Raw genomic sequence first — 20,737 nt, forward strand, 5'->3', positions numbered from 1 at the left:
AACAAATGAATAGCCTGGATAAAATGTATTGGAAAAAAATCAGTCTTGCATGCCATCCTAAAAATTGCTTTGCATCATGCTTAGGTTGATGGGGCAAGGGTGGATGTTTGACTTTATTTTCATTCAGGTGTTGACTGGTTCATGGAAGGGTCACCACTCTAAATATCACACGGCCTGTCAGAGATGACTTCAGCTGTTGTGTAGTTTGTCTTAGTTCATTCAAGCCTGAAATACCTAAATCCTCTGAGAGACTGAAGTGAAGAATGTCATCACATGACTGAGTTTCTTTTCAAATTGAAATGTAGAAAAGTGTTTAAGATAAATGGGTCTCAAGTTGTGACAAAGGAAGTGGTTTTAAAGCATAGTGCACAGCTATGAAATAGGCAGGAGCGCATTACATTTTGAGTACTGATTTAAGTCCACCTCTAAACTAGATAGCTTTAAAAATGAGGGTTAAATCTGAGCCAGGTAACCTGTAGGAAAGTTATAGAATCATAGAATGGTTTGGGTGGGAACAGACCTTAAAAATCATCCAGTTCCAACACCCCTGCCATGGGCAAGGAACACCTTCCACTAAACCAGGCTGCTCCAAGCCCCATCCAACCTGGCCTTGAACACTGCCAGGGAGGGGGCAGCCACAGCTTCTCTGTGCAACCTGTTCCAGTGCCTCACCACCCTCACAGTGAAGAATTTCTTCCTAATATCTAATCTAAATCTACCCTCTTTCAGTCTGGAACTGTTACCCCTCATGCTATCACTAGACTCACAGAATCACAGAATGGTAGGGGTTGGAAGGGACCCCTGGAGATCATCTAGTCCAATCCCCCTGCTAAAGCAGGTTCACCTACAGCAGGTTGCACAGGGCTGCATTCAGGCGTTTTGACTGTCTCCATGGAAAGAGACTCCACAGCCTCTCTGGGCAGCCTGTTCCAGTGCTCTGCCACCCTCACAGTAAAGAAGTTTTTCCTCATGTTCAGGTGGAACTTCCTGTGCCCCAGTCTCTGCCTGTTGCCCCTTGTCCTGTCCTTGGGCACCACTGAAAATGCCTGGTTCCATCCTCTTGACACCCACCCTTTAGATATTCATAAGTGTTGATAAGATCCCCTCTCAGCCTTCTCTTCTTCAGGCTAAAGAGCCCCAGGTCTTTCAGCCTTTCCTCGTAGGAGAGAAGCTCCAGTCCCCTCATCATCTTCATAGCCCTCCACAGGACTCTCCCCAGTACTTCTCTGTCTCTCTTGAACTGGGGGGCCCAGAACTGGACACAGTGCTCCAGATGAGGCCTCACCAGGGCAGAGTAGAGGTGGGGGAGAACCTCCCTTGACCTGCTGGCCACACTCTCCTTAAGACACCCCAGGATACTGCTGGCCTTCTTGGCCACAAGGGCATGTTGCTGGCTCATGGTTAACTTGCTGACCACCAGAACTCCCGGGTCCTTCTCTGCAGAGCTGCTCTCCAGCAGGTCAACCCCCAGCCTGTGCTGGTGCATGGGGTTATTCCTCCCCAGGTGCAGGACGCTACACTTGCCCTTGTTGAACCATATCAGGTTCCTCTCCATCCAGCTCTCCAGCCTGTCCAGGTCTCACTGAATGGCAGCACAGCCCTCTGGTGTGTCAGCCACTCCTCCCAGTTTTGGGCCATCAAGAAACTTGCTGAGGGTGCACCCTGTCCCTTCATCCAGGTCCCTCCCTGCCTTTCCTGTAGGCCCCTTTAAGTACTGGAAGGCTGCTATGAGGTCTACCTGGAGCCTTCTCTTCTCCCCGTTGAACACCCCCAACTCTCTCAGCGTGTCCCTGATCATCTTCATGGTCCTCCTCTGGACCTGCTCGAGCAGGTCCGTGTCTGTCTTGTCCTGGGGGCCCCAGAGCTGGATGCAGCGCTGCAGGTGGAGTCTCACCAGAGCAGAGGGAGAGAATCCCCTCCCTCGACCTGCTGGCCACCCTGCTCTTGATGCAGCCCAGGATGCAATTGGCTTTCTGGGCTGCTAGTGCACATTGCTGGCTCATGTTCAGTTTTTCATCCACCAGCACCCCTAAGTCCTTCTCCCCAGGGCTGCTCTTGATCCACTCATGGCCCAGCCTGTATCTGTGCTTGGGATTGCCCCGACCCAGGTGCAGAGCCTTGCACTTGGCCTTGTTGAACCTCATGAGGCTGGCCTGGTACCACCTCTCCAGCCTGTCCAGATCCCCCTGGATGGCCTCCCTTCTCTCCAGCGTGTTGACTGCACACACAACTTGGTGTCATTGTCAAACTTGCTGAGAGTGCACTCAATCCCACTGTCCATGTTGCTGACAAAGATGTTAAACAGCACCAGTCCCAATACCGAGTGTTTAGGAACAGCACTCATGACTGGTCTCCACTCAGACATTGAGCCATCGACCGTGACTGTCTTGAGTGTGACTGCCCAGCCTATTCCTTATCCACTGAGTGGTCCATCCATCAAATCCATGCGTCTCCAGTTTAGAGACAAGGATATCGCACGGGACAGTGTCAAATGCTTTGCACGAGTCCAGGTGGATGACGTTGGTTCTTCTTCCCTTATCCACCAACACTGTAACCCTGTCATAGAAGGCCACCAAATTTGTCAGGCACAGTTTGCCCTTAGTGAAGCCATGTTGGCTGTCACCATTCAGCTCCTTATTTTCCATGTGCCCTAGCATAGTTTCCAGGAGGATCTGCTCCATGATCTTGCCAGGCACAGAAGTGAGACTGACTGGCCTGCAATTCCCTGGGTCTTCCTTTTTCCCCTTTTTAATTATGGGGGTTGTCTTTCTCCTTTTCCAGTCAGTGGGAACATCACCAGACTGCCATGACCTCTCAAATATGATGGGTAGTGGCTTAGCATCTTCATCTGCCATTTCCCTCAGGACCTGTGGATGCATCACATCAGGTCCCATGGACTTGTGAACCTTCAGGTTTCTTAGATGGTCTTGAACCCGATCCACTCCTACTGCGGGTGGTTCTTCATTCTCCTAGTTCCCCTGCCTTTGCCTTTTGCAACTTGGGTGGTGTGGCTGGAGCAGTTGCTGGTGAAGACTGAGGCAAAAAAGTCGTTGAGTACCTCTGCCTTCTCTGTATCCCGGGTAGCAAGGTCTCCCATTTCCTTTTGGAGTGGGCCCACATTATCTCTCGTCTTCCTTTTGTCACTGGGATACCTATAGAAGCTTTTCTTGTTGCCCTTGATGTGCCCAGCCAGAGGTATTTCTTGGCTTTCGTAACCTGATCCCTGGCTGGTCAAAGAGGGAAAAAAAAAAAAAAACATGTAAACTCCTGAAGCATTAAGATGCTTACATGCGAGCTCTTTTATTAACAAGCATTTTGTGGTTCTTGGCCTGTGAATAGAATTAAAGTTCCATGAAAGTGCTCTTTTGCAGACTTGCCCCAGTCTTAATAGTGTAAAGCTAAGCACATATGTAGACTTAACTGCAAAGTGTAGCTTAATAACATATATTGTGAAGTGAAAGCAAGGGTTACCTGACTTACTGATGCTGACTGCTGTGTGTGTGGTATAAACATATGGAAGAGTGTGGAAGAGAATAGAATATCCTTTAGTGCTATAGGGGGAATTGCACTTCATACTTATGATGATCTGCTGACTCTTTACAGGTGTGGGGTGTTTTTTTTTTTTTCTTATCACAAAAGCTTTCTAGAGGCAGAATCAAATCTGTGAAGCCACCCTGGGTGAGGTTGTGACCCTGATGACCCAGCCATTTCACTTAGCTTGCTACAGCTGCCACCAGTTCTACTTAGGAACAGAAAATCCTTACGACCTTCATATAATTTCACTTGAAACATGGTTGATACAGACTGAGATACTGTTCAATGCCTTGCTTTGACAGTTCTGAACTGGTTGTACAGTGTATAGTGTATTCTGTGCAAAGCTGAAATTAAAATTCTTACTGAAGATGGTGTTTTAATTTTCAGGTTCGCTGGATGATGTATTGGATTGTGTTTGCTCTTTATACAGTTACTGAAACAATAACTGACCTAACAGTCTCTTGGTAAGAGTGCTTTTTGTGAACTCCGCATGAAACTATATTTGTTTCTGATGTTCTTTGATTTGTAATGATTTAATTTTTATAAAGAACTTGTGCTTGTTGATAGCCCTTTTTTTTCAGGAAGAGATCTCAGTGTGTGTGAAGGATAGCATCTGTTTTCAAACTTGCTGTACACTGTCACTTGAAGTAGGGACTATAACACTTCCACCTTTGCTGTAGAAACTGAATACGTGAATGGAACTCTTAAAAGGATGGACTGTAATTTCTCTGTGCAGGAATGTGTACTGCAAAGCAAGTATATTAACGGCTTCCATTTCTTAAATGACAGTACAGTCAATTAAAAAAAATAAATGCATAGGTCTAGAACTCATTTAATTTTTGTCTAGTATAGCTTCTTGTATGTGAAGAACCCTATATGCTAATATGTAATTGTGGGTTTTGAAGAGATCTCTTCATGATGATTAATTACTGTGTGTTTTCTTACTGCAGTTGTTGATTTCATGCAACCTTTAACTTGTCTGTAGGTTTCCACTGTATTATGAACTGAAGATAGCTTTTGTAATTTGGCTCCTTTCCCCATACACTAGAGGGGCAAGTTTAATATACAGAAAATTTCTCCACCCACTTCTTTCTTCTAAAGAAAGGGTAAGAAATAACTTCTCATGTTTTTAATGCCTTATATGGAAATACCACATGCTGAAATACTAACTGTTGCTAAGTACGTGATAAAAGTAGATCAGTGTGTTACTGGTTTGCTGGGCAGCATGAACTTGGACTAGTGGAAGCAAGTGCATATGACTGTCCATTTATATGCTTCTGTTTAACTTGGATGTGCAGACAATGTACTACTTTCTGTTGACATGAGATAGCTTGGTATTCTCTGGTATACTTGCTGTGCTTTGGGGAGCCTAGTTGAGTGGAAGTGATGCAATTTTGACTTTCTACTGGAAGAACATGTGCAGTACTCTATGCAGAAGCATGAATGCAGTTTTAGTAACTGCTCTTCATGTTACCATTTTTTTTCTAGCATAACCTAGTAATAAAACTTCTCAGAATGAATGATATAGATGACTTTTCTGGTGTGCAAATTGATAGGATAAGAAGAGAAACTTTCTACTGTTTGAGTGTGTGGCAAAAGTGATTAGCAAGGGTGTGAAGGCTACCACTGAAAAACCTCACAGTACAGAAAAGAGCATTCATAAAGGTCAGCGCTGGACTTGGCCTTTATTAGTCAAAACAGGTACTTGACTCGATTGCCACTGATACGAACAGTGAGGTCATCTTGACCTTCTGAAGGTTGAACTATAAACTGTTTGCAACTTCATAAGCTAAAGGGATTTTCCCCTGTAGTCTGCCAGCTGTTGTGAACTGCCTTGAAGTCCTTATATCCAGCTCCAGGTATTTACCACAGCTGGGAATAAATGGCATGACTGTATTGTCTTTGGTATTTAACTATGTCAAAGCTCTAGCTTTGGAGGTTCTTGTGATCTGACTCTACCTTTCTAAGGGGCTCTCTGATTTAATCTTAAGCATGTTATTTCCTGAACAACTTTTGTCTGAAAAGTTAAGCTTGCTCTCTGTAAAGAACTTGCTATGTAGCTGCAATGTTTGAGCTGGACAGAAGTGTTCTATTTTATCTTCTTATTTGATCAGACATAATCCTTGTTAAATGGGAGAGTATAAGTGAATGAAGCATTAGTATACAAAGTCAAGAGTAATTGTCCCATTAAATATTGTCTTAAAGGTTTCTTCTGTTTTCCTTTATTGATGGAAAAATAATACTGTGGGCTAATATGACTCTTATGCACAGCCCTCTAAAATTTAAGTATGTTTTACTTTTAGGAGATTGACGAGTACATCGTACAAGCCAAAGAAAGAGGCTATGAGACCATGGTGAATTTTGGAAGGCAAGGGTTGAATTTGGCAGCAACTGCTGCAGTGACAGCAGCTGTAAAGGTAACTTTCTGCTTGCATTAACTGCTTTTGTCCTTGATGTAGAACAGTGTAGTTGTACTGAGGATTGCCATTCCTAAACAAAAAGATTAATTCTGCAGATGCATTGAAAACCTGGAACACAGTGTAAGGGTTGCAGCCATCTAGTCATCCTCATACTATGTTTAAGATGGCTTGTAGTTATTTCTTGGATGATGGGGATCAGTTTACTGTAATTCAAAAGATACTGTGCAGTTTTCTATGCAGGCTATTGGTAAAGATGACTATTGTTTCTTTTCTGTCTCTGTTGTGCTTTCTTGTTGGTAAACACACTATTTAAAGGATTTCTGGCTTTTCTGCTGTTTTTCTCCAATCAACTTGAGGTAACTCCATATATGAAATAAGGCATGAAAGCTTACTACCACAGATAAGTTATCTTGACACAATTAACTTGTTTGCAACTTGTTGATAGAATTATTAAATTAATACACTAAGCATAAGCTTGCATATTGCTGTTTAATATACTGTTGCTTTGTCATTTAATTTCCATTAAATCATGAAGAGGATTTTAGCTTTAGAAAAACAAAATACAAGCTTATAAAGTAAGATTCTAAGCAACTTGTGGCCCACCAAAAGGGGTATAACTTAAGGTGATGTGTATCCTACCTAATAGTCATTTAAACCAAAACACGAAAAAAAAGTATGGAAAGAAAGATGTCTATGTCCTAGTTAAATTTCAGTTTTAAGGTGATCAGGAGTAATTTCTTCCTGGGAATAAATTAAGCTGCTGTATTCATAGTTACAGGACTGAAAACCTGAACACTGTTAGTAGATAACATAAAGCAATGTAGAGATCCCTGGCTGTCAAAGTTAAGTAGGCACAACTAGCATTTAACTTAAATGTCTGTGTTTGTATGTGAACGTCTTGTTTTGTAAACCAAAGACGCTTCTAAAACCTACATTTTCAAATGCCATCTCAAAAAGGTTTGTAAAAATTGTCATGTGTATCTTGTTTGTTCATTTTCTGTCTTTTTAAAGATGTCTGTGGGTGGTAGTGTAAAAAAATCACTCTTAAAAATATGTACATAATGAGCCTAAAACACTGACAATATGATTCAGTTTGATCACTTGTTTGTTGTGCGTGTGGAGGTTTTTTTGTTGTTGTTCACATTCTTAGTATTCCTTGAGGCATGAAATAGAGTACACCTCTACAGCAATGAAAGTATCCAGAGTGAAAATGGGTTATTAAAAAAAAACAACCAACAACCACAAACAAATACAAAACCGAAACAAACCCAACAAACAAAACCTTAAAAGTACTCTACTGGGAAAAAGTTTTAGAACAATGCTAAATGCTAAAATGCAAATTCTTTGCCAAACAGCAAATCATGATTTATAACAATGTGCACCTGTAACGATATGTATGGTCTGTGTGTTTTCCTTATGGTTGGCTGGCTAAGGTTGGCTGTTTCCTTGTTAATCCTTATGGTGTTACAGAAATATTGTAAAATAAATAACAGAAATACCTCCTTCCACTTTCTTCGGAAATAATGAATAACTTTTTTCCTAGATGTCTGTGTTTAGATTTCATTGCTATTCAGCTGTGACTGGCAAGATGCCTGCACTGTTTGTTAAAACTTGTTAAATATGCTCATGAATATTTGTACAGAATTAGTTCAGTGCAGATGAGACACTTGGGCAAAACAACCACCGCAATACCAAAGACCTAAAATAGACATGATTTTTAAACAGTACGAAAGAAGAGACTCTCTGAAAATCTTTATTTTGGCATTGTAAACCTCTCCAGTTTGTCATTCCAAAAAGCTGAGCGTGACTGCTCCATGCAAGCAAATGGAGACAATGCATGTGTTCTTGATTTTGTTCTATGTTTTTCAAGAGTTGACTGCTGCCTCCAGCAGGTGAAAAGATTATCCCTTCAGCGTGAAATGGTGGAGCATGCTATAGGATTTCAGGAATGGAATCCTATTAGTGGGATCAGTTTTGATGGGAAGGAGCCACACTTTCATCACTTTTTTTTTAAGGAGCAAGCATGCTTATTCTGACACATTGGATCTCAAATTAGGAGTAGAGAATGTGGGAGATTAAACTCAAGAAGAGGTCCAAAGAAAGCTTCTGTGCACTAAAGTGTGCAAGCAAAAGAAGCTACGATGGCTATTTATGTTTCTTTTAGAAGGGTGGTAAAATTGCTTGGAAACTGTGGAATATTTTTAAGATCAAGTGTGGGAAAGAGCAGTTTCTTCCAGGGCTGTCAAAGGAATAGGGGATTAGTATTAAAAGGTTAGCTGGCTGTGTAGGAAAGGCTGGAGCAGCCAGCCAGCACAGTCAGTCTACTGAAATTTGACATAGATTTAAACGTGCTCCACTGTAGTTAAGTTGCAATGTAATTGGCAGGAGTCATGGCTTACGGCTTACATTCCTATACTGATATTTTTAGCTGGCAGTAGCTAGCTCCTGTTCTTATAAAATTTAGTGTTTCAAAACCTGCTAAACAGCATATGTTAGCAAAAGAAGTTGTTACTTAAATTAACATGACAGAAACCAAATCTTTGTAAAACCCTGATTTCAGGAGACTTAGAGATGAAAGATACGTCTACACTGACTTTTACAGTTTACTAATAAAACTTTTCTTCAGGATATAAAAGTCAGCAACAAGATGCCTTTAATGATCAGAAAGTAGTTGGAGCTCTTTGAGCTCAATAGGATATGGATTTGTGGAAATTATATCCACAACACTAAGTTCCACTGGTACATCTCGTGTTTGAGCCATCTGCTTTCCAGATCCTCTAAGATGCTGGTTACCTGTACATTCCAATTTTTGCCAACACATAAATTCTGACTTCTCAAGCTACTAGTGAAAACCAGTTTCTGTATCGCCACGTGTGGGACAGCTGCTAATTAAGCTGTGAAATGCACTGTCCTTCTTTATGGGGTTACATAAATATTGCTCATTTGTAAAGTATGACTTGGTGTTCAATAATAATAATAATGTATTTTGAGGGCTGTGTTTCTGCATGCCTTTTTAGTCATCCTGAATCTGCTGCCTGTTTGCTGGTTGAATATTGTTCTAATGACCTTGCTCAGACTTCCCTGTCTTCCCACTTGGCGCATGGCAGAGGAAGGAGGTATCTCACAGCCAGCTGTGGCATACAGCCAGTGTCACTATGAGTAGCTCAGCTCACCAGCCATGTTGCTTTCATCCCTCCTCCCTGTTGGGACTGCCTGGCATGCTACAGAGGTCATTCACAGGACAGCTCACAGGTTGAGCTGGAACAGAAGTCATTCCCTGTTAGCCTGGATCAGATCAGGGGGAAAACAGCTGGGAATGTGAGTGCTGCACACCACAGCTCTGCGGCCACAAAGCTCCAAGCAGCTCTGTGGACGCAGAGTCCGTTGAGAACTTGTCCGATGAAGGTAAGCAGCTTTATTCAGTGATCCTGACCACTGAGGGGATGCAAGTCTTATTCAAACAACAACAAAGAGTCCCTGAGGCAGGCATACTGTGTAGTGTCTGTTTACAGCAGCTTCTCTGGGTTAAGTATGTAGGCTATAAAAATACATGCTCAGCAACAAAACAGAGATTTGCATTTTGTGTATGAGGGTCAACTGATGAGATAGGATAGTAATAGCTTACTAGAGTCTGAGTAGTCTCAAAAGAAATCCCTTAAGTAGGCTGTATGTATTAAAAAAACTGGGTTTAGAACCCTATTACAACTTCAGTGTTTCAGATTGGTCACTGGTAATGAATGGGGTCTCTGAAAAGCATTTAATATGTTTTAGGAACTACTGTTGAATAAATAAGCAAACTCATTCTTTTTTTTTGGTGTAAGACAAAAACTTTACAGTTCATCTCTCTTCAGCATTCACTTACATAGAAATTTGAGCACTGAAGTTGTTCTGTGGGGTTTTTTGCCTGCATCGTAATTGTAAATGTGTGTGTCTCAGTCTTTTGTGGTGTAATTTAGTTGGCAGTCTCTGGGCTGGATACAGCCTGCTGTATTTCTTCCTTACTGGTAGGAACTGTTGAATTAATTGGACACCAGTGCAGGCGTGGCAACTGCTCTGCCATCTTCTTTTGAGCAGCATCGTGGGGCTCTGTGTGTGGCTGGGGAGAGGTGGTGGCTGCTGCCATACCCATGGCATGAATGTGGAAGCAGCAGATACCCGCTTGGCTCTACCTGCAATTGAATTGCGCTGCGTTCTGTTTTGCAGGGAAAAATCTTGCTTTCAAGCTGTGGCTAGTAGCTCTCTGAACTTTCAAACAAGATACCAAAGCTCTTAATGCATTAATATTCTAAATGTGAATGTTACTCTTGCATGTTTTGCAGTAGGAGGACTATATCTACAGTGGAATAGGGAATACAGGCTTGTAATGTGAATTCTTCTTAGCATGTTAGTTGTTATAATCTTAGTTACATTATCTTTTACAATTTCCAGATGTCTTTCTGTAGTATGTCACATGATGAATGAACTCGCTGTGCAACTGTTAAGCAAGTGTGTCTTTCTATACTTTTGCTTCTGTCACTATTTTATAGTAGAATCTGTCCACACTTAGTGAGTGGAGTTGTGCTGAATTTATATGGATTCTGCTGAAAACCAACTGGGTCCATTTTATACATTCATCAGTGTTCAGTGATTGAGATCTGAGTTCAGTTGTATCTCTTCAAGCAGTGGACACTGACTCCTCAACAGTCTGTGTTATAGCAGATACTGTAAGCTGTTACTTGTCAAAAGAAGCAGTCCTGTTTCTCCAGTTCTCTTTTTTCTCTGGTTTCCTAGCAATAAGTTCTGTGAGTTCTCGGGTATAGCTGGTTCCTGATTTGGTTTACTGTGCAAATGCTTTTCAATGCAAGGAGTGGAGTGGTGGAAGGGCCGGGTTCCTGCCTTAAAGCAAGACAGACCTGCCTTAGATAAGCCATTTCAGGGAATAAAATTAGCTTCAGAATTTCTACAATAGCTTATCCACAGACTGTACAGTGTACGTAGTGCCTTTTAACTCAAAGGCAAGCTGTAGTTGTCTTCTTCAGAACTGTTACTCATCCTGCATGTATGTAGGAAGAACTAGAACGGTAAAGGCTTCCACTTCTCTCATAAGAAACCCTTTCTTTGTTATTGTTTAGTGGCAATGTATGAATGGTGGCGTAAGAATTAAAATAGGTTCTTGCCTGTGTAACACATAGTTTTACATTCTGTACTAATGACTATTCATTAGAGAATTAATACTAGGTTTCACCCACTCTCGCCTCCCCCCCGCCCCCACCTTTGGTAGCCATGCAAGCTTAAGGAGTATCACTCCACTGTCTCTTCAGTTTACATGGCTATTTTTAACATGGAATAATTTAGTGTGCTGGTCTACCATCTGTGAACAGCTCGCCGTGAGAGTGGGAACAAATGGCTATGGCCAGTGGTGCAAGAACTGCCTTATGCTGGTGCTGTAGCAGAGAAAAGGTGTGTGGAATTGCACCTAGGCTTCTGCTACTGCTAGCTAACATAATGCTCAAGCAAGGAATTTTACTTAAAAGCTGCATTTGTAAAAATGAAACAAAATCTTGAACCCTTGCTCAAAGTGGGATTCATGCATAGGCTTGTCAGCCTTCCTCTGAGGCGGTTATTTTTTTGCTTCATATGCCAGAGAGGAAAGAATTAAATGTTATTTTAACATAGCACTGAGTAATGTGCTTGTTCTTTTAGTTGCTTATACAATAAATTAATCTTCAGTGCTTTAATAATAACATTGTCTGATGTAAGATGAAAGAGCTGCTTGATGGCCCTTCTTTCCAAAGTGGAACTTTGTCCCATGTAGAAGAGATGTAAAGATGATCAGAGAAGGAATACAAATGTTCAAATGTGATCAACTATTCTTATACATAGCATTAGATTTTGGGTTGATATTATGTCAGTAAAGCTACATTTGTAAGAGAACCTGCCAGCCTGTAGTCCAGGCAGGACCTCTGGTTTGTGGTTTTGTTTCTGTCAACTAGAGCTTTTGTGGTGCTGCCAGTTTCTCAATTACTTGACTTAATGTAACAGAGTGTATTTTTAAGGCTTTTTTCCTTTCTTATGCACATTCAAATTTGTGGAGGGTAAAATATAAAATCTTCATTTATCTTCAACCGTGCTTCTTAAAATGGAAGTGTTAAACCTACTGTCACACTAGCTAGCACTGTTAGAGAAATACCGTGTTTGAAGTGAATTGAGCATTTCTGATCTGTGTGGGGTTGTTGTTTTTTTTTTTTAGACACTTCCCCTCACCCAAAAAGCCTTTATTTGCTCAGATTAAAGGAGTGAAATGAGACATTTGTAATGAAACTGCTAGCTTATTTGTAACTTTTTTGTCTAGGAGCAATATACAGTTAACCTTGGGTAAAAGCAGTATTTAAGACAAATGTAAATCTACTGCATGCTTATGTGCAATGAATTTTGTAGTGCAACAAGGAAGCATGGGCTTAAACATCTTAACCCAACTTAAACAGCAAATGCTTTGTTTTCAAAGATATCATTGTTGTATTTCAGAGTCAAGGTGCAATAACAGAGAAACTGAGAAGTTTCAGTATGCATGATTTGACTACTATACAAGGAGATGAGCCAGTAGGACACAGACCCTATCAGGTATTACCAGAAGCAAAAAAGAAAACCAGAGCCTCTGCAAGTGAGTCTTCAGGTAAGCATCTCTCTCTTCCCCTGCCCCCTCCCCCCCCCCCCCCCCCCCGGCTAAAAGAACATTTCACTGAAGACAAAAGTGGGAAAGCAGAATTACATTTACCCCATTTAGAAATGGAAAAGGCCTCAAAGAATTCCAGTACGCTTGAACAGAATTGACTTGAGCAAGATATGAGTTGAGATATCCTCCCTGAATGACTTTCTTCTCCCAGCTACTAACAGTATAGTCATAACTACACTCATTACTCCTATCTCTGTGAATTAGCAACAAAAATTCTTTGCCAAAATAAAGCTTATTTGGAAGTAAAAAAAATACGTGATTAAATGGTGTTTCTGTGACTAATATACAAAAAGTTAAACATGAAAATTTATGGAAGCACAATAAATAGGAAGAGAAAATTAATGGAAGTTAATTCAGGTCTGTAATGATAGTTCAAAATGTAAAATTGGTTGTGGTGATAGGAATAACGAAGGCATTAAGTTGTCACAATGGACTGATGCACATAACAAGATGGTGTGTGGTGACGAATATATGTTTTTGCAGAGATACTTTATTATTAGTCTTATTATTTTATTATTATATTACATATATTATTAGTATTATGAATATCGCCATCACTTTGCTCTTGAGCTTATGATGCTTGAAGGAAGGTTTCAGTGGAAGGCTGTCAATTGCACGTTTTTAAATGCTGAGGCTACAATGTAAAGTAGTTGAAATTTCCCACAAAAGTAGCAGCTCTGGTCTATTTCATTTTTCTTACCCAAGCCTGTCATTTCTTGTCATCCCTCCATTTTGGGGAGGGGTGGTGCTTGTGGTGTACAAGGAATTCCAGGAATTGCATGGTAGCCCATGGTGTTTCTGAGGAATAAATGGCCACCTGAATGGTCCTAAACTGAATTGCTGGTTGAGCCCAGGAGGTATCCTGTGCAGGTCAGTGTAAACTTGAGGTACTGGCCAGAGAGAAAGCCCCAACATCAAGAGTTGCCTTAGGGATGATGTCACTGCAGCTGTTGTGCAGGGGCTGTTCCTCAGTGAGAGAGTATTAGTTATCTATATGAAATAGCTTGAAACCCCTCAAAATTCTATTTAAAAAAACTGAGGTACAGTTGATACTGTGTAAATAACCATTGATTGTGAGATTCAATCTCACATGTCAAAATGCTTTCTTAGAGCTAGTTTAACTTAATTGTTTCTACTTCTGGACCCAAATCTAATTACACCTCTTCTGTTTTCTTTGAATATTCTTCAGCATTAAAGGTGTTAATAAAAAAAACAAACAACAACAACAACAAAAAAACCCCAAAAAAACCTCACCCAAAACAAAAACAAACCAACCAAAAAACCCAAACCGCAGATGCAGATAGAGTTAGGAACACTACATAGCAATATTCTGTTGCAATTATCAGAATGTTATTTTTTCTGATCTGAGCTGGGAATTCCTGTGCAAATTAGTTGAAAAGACCTAGTTGTGGAAGGACATTGATCATAAGGTGACTAAGCTGCCAGTATGTTTGCTACAAAAAAGGCAACTGTGATTTTGGTGCAACAGAATACGTGTTACAAATAGGTAAGGAAGTATTGGTGTCACTGCAAACATCCCTAGTTAGAAATGATATAAGTAAGAGATGCAATTCGAATCTTCTGTATTGACAAAGCATTGAAACTGTAGTGGAGACAGAGATGTGCTGTCTCTAGAATGGCAGAAGAGGCAAGTCTCCTTTAAGTGGCTGTGGAGTAGGTGAGTGTGATTGTAGCTTCAGGAAAAAAATAAAATGACCAAAGGAAAATAATCTAATTAAACCTAAACAAAATATTGGTTTAAGATGAAATGTACCTGGATCATGAATAAAGTTGGGTTTGGAGCCTAAAAGGTGTCCCTGCGTCTTACAGCTTGTAGGATCTGGAATGGCCTTATAAAAGGAGAGCTTGGCGCGGTGGGAAAGAAACAGACTACATTTGGGGGCTTTATGATACGTCCGTGATGGGGATTCAGGGCTTTTGGACCCGCAGGAGCTTTTCAGGACGTGTTTTTAAGCAGTTTGCGCCCTCTAGTGAGAATCTTTGGTAATAATCTTTGTCCTATTTTTGCAGGCTGTCAACAACCGTTAATAGCACTTTGACCAATTTTATCGGTCTGAAAGGAGCTTTGGTGTTAAATATGCAGAGAGGTACACAAGTATGAAGAAAGATCCTATGAACCAGAGAATCATAGAATAGTTTGGCTTGGAAGGGGCCTTTAAAGATCACCTAGTCTAATCCCACTCCCATGGGGATTGTGGCCAAAACCCTTAAGTACTTCTCAAGATGACCACTGAGGGTTTTGCAGTTCAGTGTAAAGCAGAGGATAGTAGCAAACAGATGGTTTAATTTTTGACAATTGAGGAACCACTGCATTACATACCTATGGAGCAAAGTGGCTTGTTACTTACAAATGGCAGAATTGTAAGCAACAAGCTCCTGGCAGATTAGATGTTTTGCTGTTTTGAAACAACTGGCAGACTGACCATATCTTATAAAAGAATAAAGGCTGTATGTTAAAGATTAAACTCATGGCTTTCTTCGAAGTCTAAAAGTTACAGATACTTCTTATTAAACATTTTTATGAAACTTCTTTAAAGGTTATAAAACTCCACTGGAAAATAATCCTGGTGATGATAAAACAGATGAAGAGATGGAGGGGACACATTCAGAAGATGAAATGTTTGCTCAGAGAGGCCTTCGAAGAACTCAGAGCATGAAATCTGTAAAATCTATTAAAGGCCGTAAAGAGGCAAGTATGATTTTAGTTAAGTGTGAGTTTGGTTTTAACAATGTACCATGGCATTTTTAATAATGCAGAAATTACTTTTTCCTTAATGTTAGAGGGGTTATCAATGATAACTGGGTTGGGTTGCAGAATGCTAAATGGAGAAGGAAGTATGTGATAACAATAGCTAAGCTTGGAGCTTTTGTACTTTGGGGTGTTTAAGGGAAATACATGAATGAAATGAACTAAGTAGGGAAAAGGGAGAGGAGATGAAATGGAGTCTGAGCTTGTAATGCTAATTCTGGCACCACTGAGCCCAAATTCCAGGAACTGCTCACCTTGAAAGGGGTGTAGATAGCGGTATTGTCATCTGCATTTGCATGTCTTGGTTGTGCACACTTAAACATCTGCTGTTTAATGGTTTAAAGAAGATTCAGAATTCCTACCTGCTTTGACTTATAACCTAGAAGAGAAGATCCTATGTAGGGTTCAAAGTGCTTCATGTTTGCATGTGTCACTAAATTTAAAGGTACTTCAGGATAAATCTCTATGGAATCTCATAAAAGTTTTTGGGTAATTCTGGGAAAACAGTTGAGACTTACCCTTCTTGCCCAATTCCGTTGAAACTATCTCATTCAGTCATAGGTAGATTCTCTTACTGAAACTGTGGAGTGTCCAAAGCACATTTAAAATTGCTTACTAGATTGAATTAGTGGAAAGGTAAATAATATTTCTGCCTGAAGTAATCTCAACTCTTTATTAAGTTATGATTTTTTTTTTTTTCCCCGCTCAGATACGGTATGGATCACTGAAATACAGAGTAAAGAAGAGACCCGCTGTATACTTCTAAGTTTATTGCACAATGCCTGCAAGACAAACTGCTGTATTGTAATAACTTGAATTCAGTGCATCAAGTGTTAAAGATCTGTGTATGATTCATATAGCAAGTATATGTGAATAGATATGGTAGGACTTGGTTTTATGAACCTAAGTGGTCAGATAAAGTATTACTCTGCTTTTCTGTAATTGCTTATTGTTTAGACTTAAGTTGGACAAGTTATAATATGACTTTCAGCACTCCTTAAATGGGAGTTAAATGAGTAACAGGAAACAGCCTTTTTCCAGAGGTTCTGAACAGACCAAGATAACTACAACTCCAATTGAATTAGCAGAAGTTGTAAATATTTGGAACTTGTGAAAATTGAATCCATAGAGTCCCCAAGTTTACATGGAAAGATAGGTATACTTGAAATATTTTTCTGAACTACAATTCCTGAAAAGGCCTTTGTGTAATTCAAAAATGTACAATTTAAAGGACGGTGGATGATGGTGAGGAAGGAAAAGGAAAGACGGGCTAGATATGGTACATCCTTAAGATCATCATCTTGCATCATATTGCCAAGCTTAACAAAGTTATAGAAATAGGTGCAAACTGGGGGTACATTTAGCACTTTATGCAAAACTGTAGTTTTGCACGCTCACTGATTTACAGCTGCAATGTCATTTTAGTGACTTAGGCTAGACATCTTTTGAATGCCAGCAATTCTTGTATTTCATGATCTCTTTAAACTTATCTTAAGTACACGTAGGATGCTGTAGATAATTGCTACTAACACTTAACAATATTACCAGGTGCCTTTCTGTGTATTACAAGGCTGCGTGGGGTTTTTTTTGTCTGTGTGTGGATTTTTGTTCTGTTGTGGTTTTGTGTCTTTCTCCCTCCTTCACCTACAGAGATGTAACACAATTTAAGTCAGTTTTTGGTTAAAATTGTGGAAGTAAAACTTATAGCAATTCCAGTGATAGACCTCAGGGATCTGATCAGCCCATCAGCTCTGTATTAGAAGTCATGCTGACATGAAGGCAGGTATGATAGATCATTCAGGCCCTGGTGTGGTTTTGCTCTGCATTGCTTTAAGAATGGATGAATATATATACATACATATATATATATATATAAACATGTGCGTGTGTATATTTCATATCATGTGGATTCCGTAATGGGCTGTGTAGTACTTTCTTTTATTGCTAAAGTTATTACTGAAAAATTTACATACAAATAGCTTTTTCTAAAAGTCTAGCTGATTTAGTCAGCCATTTTATAACCTAGAGTCCCATGGCATAACTGTTTGCATAGAGATGAATTTTGGAATGTCATTCAAGGCAGGGACTTGTCAAAATGACTTTTTGAGGTCCTCTTTGGTTCTGTTTTCTGCAATTCTAAGAATTGGGCTGATTTTAGTTTTCTGTGTGACTATATTTCTACTGTGGATTCAGGGAGAAATCACCCACTTTTTGTAGATAGTATTTTATTACTTGGCATGGGGTGAGATGGTGTTACTTTTCTTGAAGAGAAAATGGTGTGTGATCCCTCTTATCCTTGGATTTCAGACTCCAATCCTTAGACCTTCCCCCAGCTATGACAGTCATCTGCAAGTCTGCTGCAGCACTTTAAACATATTCTTAAGGCTTGGGCTTGCTGCAGTTCTTTTTCTTTATATTACAGCTATAGCGGGTTCACTGCTGGCAGGCACTTGATGGCCTGTTATATACTGGCATGTGAAGTAGTCTTCTGTAGACTTTGGGCCAGGGTTTGAATTGTATAAAATTGGATAAAAATGCAGCTGGTCTGTATTGGCATTGTGCGTTGCTTGCTATTGCAGGCTTTTGTAAGCCAAGTGCAAAGCCTTGGTCAAATATAACAATACTGATGGCACAGTGCTTTTAGCATCTCCGAGGCAGTTAAATACTTTAGTAAGGGGTTGCAACAGTCCATATATGATTAAAAGGCTAAAGCTTGTATCGCTTTACTTGAAGACGCAGTTTCATACCAGAAGACAGGAAGGCTGCTCTCCCCCTAATAAGTGTAGTGTAAAAATCCCATCCTCTAATGAAAACTGTAACTTGTGATCTAGCTTTGTCTGTGGGGGAGGCAGTGATGAGGAAGGCAGCCTCCCCGGGGCGCAGTTTGTCGCTTGTGCCCCGGGAATGTTTGCGCTTCTCATCTGTTTCCCTGAATGTAGGGAAAGGCTGGCTGTGTGTTAAGGTATGTAAGGTGTTAGAGGAAACAGAGGCTTTTGTATTTGCATCTTGCCCTTCTTTGAAAATTAGACTAACCTGGGCCTTGGGTGGAATCTCTAAATGTTACTGTCCAGGTGAGCGTCCTCCTTGAGCACTTGCTGCCACATCTGGCTATAACTTGTCATGCCTGTTTTATCAGCAAGCATGGCAATCAAGTTGTCATCTTTCTACAGATCAGAATCCTGCATGAAGGAGCAGGGTAAGCCCTTGTTTCAGAATTACAGTTCCTGTCACAGGTTCATGTAGATCCTGGTTTGGGTGTTGTGTTCTTTTTACATTTCCAGGGCTAGAGATCATTTGGGTAGTTAAGGCTCTACCACGCTTGCGGTCAGTAAGTTGCTCTATGTGTAATTATGTACTTGAGGCTGTAACTTCTGGCAGACTTAACTTGCTAATCAAGTAGTGACAAAGGCTAAATAAACTCTCTTTTTTTCTGAACTATGCATGGAACTAGGAAAGCTGGCGATCATTACTGTTTGTAGTCATTACTGTTTGCATATAAATGTAGTTGTGTTCTCTCAGATACTGTCTTAAGTGATAAATCTTCCAGTGTTTCCTAGCTGTTTTTTTCAGTCTAATGCGTTACTGTAAAATTCTTTTCTTGACAGCTTGATTTTGCTCTTTGAATTCATCCTGAGACTGGCTCACTATATTATCTTAACTTTTTTTTCCTTGCTGTTCCTTGTCAGCTGATGCTTGGCAGGGCACAATGGCATGATTAGCTTTCATCCCGATGATCTGTATTTCTTTCTGCTTGTTGAATCTAAATGCAACAGTTTAGTTTGGTTTTGAAATATTACACGACCTTTTAAACTTTGTGTACAGAGAATTTTCAAACTTTTTTGCCTTAGCAACTGCAAAAGTGGTCTGTCTAGCTCTTGCCAGTAAACTTCTTGGAAAAATGTTAAACAAAAATCAAAATTCAACTTAACATTCTTTTGGGTTTTGGGATGTAAAAGGTAGTTCATGTCAAATTATATAATCTTATGAACAAAGTGTTTCCTGAGAACTGACTGACTGCTGCCAATGGGACTGCTGATAAAGAGGAACTTACATAGATCTTAGAGGTACTTTAAAAGAGAATACGTATTTCTTGTTAAATCATACGAAGTTTCAAGCCTTTCCAAAATATGTCTGAACTGACTCGGATTTCTTAGCAAGAGGCTACTGTACTTGTTAAATACAGTTTCAGAGGAGGATTAAATTGATGGCCTCAGTTGCAAATAAGCTTAGGCCAGACTGATTACAAGGTAATTGCCAATATTAACTACTTAATGCAAATTGCTTTGCTGTGTGAAAGTAACTGAATATTATCCAAGATACTTTTTGCAAACTATAATGAATTTTAAAATGAACAGGAGATAATTTGGTTAAACAGAAAGGTGGAGTAAATGCTAGATGCATTTGACACAGTATTCATGACAAAAGATGAGTTTTATTTTTGGTGTTGCTTTTATTAATGGGAAGTTGGTATTTTTAAGTATTTTTCTACGAAAATGTGTATGTGCAAAGGCAATACTTTAACGTATTTCAAAAACTCATATTTTTAAATGCAACAGACCAGAGGCTGTCTACATTGAGACTGAAGTTAGTAGCTTTAAAAAAATGTAATGTAAGCTTTAATTTTTATATTTTAATAATAACTTGCTGTCAACTTGTTTACATATTTGTAGGAGGGAAACCTTCATTATGCATTGATTTATCTTGATACTGTCTTTAATAAATGTTGCTTTGAGCGGGATGCAGTGGATATTTTATTACCTGAATTATGATTAACAAACCAGTTGCTATGTAATCTGTATTCTATTATTTATTCTAATGATTCCAGTACTGGAACAACCTATCTGAATTTTGAAAAGACTTTTAAAACTGTTCAAAGGACGACTAAACTGTCATTGAGGTTTTACCATGGAGCCTGATGCTGATTTAGACTTAAATTAAACTTACCCTGCTAAAGGCAACTTGAAAATGCTATAGTGTTACCTGTTTGGATTAGATGTTCAGTTTGGAGTAAATTCAAAATAAGATGCTTAGTCTCCCAAAAGAGTACGGCTTCCTGGGGAACTGTTGAATTTTTTTTTTTTTAATTAAACCACTTCTCATGCTAGCCTCTTTTATTTATTGGTGCAGCTTTACTGTCATTTGTGACAACAAACAGATTTTGTTTTGTATTTCCTAGTCAAATGAAAGTTCTTCTGGTAAGCCACAGAAGGTGATGCATAGGTAACCATGAGCCTTTCCTTTTTCAAGCCTCACCTCAAGCTGTTAACACACCTCGCAAAACCCAGGAAAAAAACATCAGTA

The 20,737-nt window shown here is 39.8% G+C and overlaps 1 protein-coding gene across 1 annotated transcript in view; it reads left to right on the forward strand.

The window, feature by feature from the left end:
* REEP3 (receptor accessory protein 3) overlaps positions 1-20,540 on the forward strand; it is a 43,000-nt gene extending 22,460 nt beyond the window's left edge. Inside the window, exons 3-8 of the mRNA XM_086466740.1 lie at positions 3,922-3,998; positions 4,520-4,640; positions 5,838-5,951; positions 12,459-12,606; positions 15,225-15,376; positions 16,146-20,540. Coding sequence (XP_086322866.1) covers positions 3,922-3,998; positions 4,520-4,640; positions 5,838-5,951; positions 12,459-12,606; positions 15,225-15,376; positions 16,146-16,202 — 669 coding nt within the window. The 3' untranslated portion in view covers positions 16,203-20,540. The remainder of the gene's footprint in view (positions 1-3,921; positions 3,999-4,519; positions 4,641-5,837; positions 5,952-12,458; positions 12,607-15,224; positions 15,377-16,145) is intronic.
* The last annotated feature ends 197 nt before the right edge of the window (positions 20,541-20,737 follow it).

This window comes from Leptosomus discolor, chromosome 6 (genome assembly GCF_034619465.1).
Source record: "Leptosomus discolor isolate bLepDis1 chromosome 6, bLepDis1.hap2, whole genome shotgun sequence".
Lineage (NCBI taxonomy): Eukaryota > Metazoa > Chordata > Aves > Leptosomiformes > Leptosomidae > Leptosomus > Leptosomus discolor.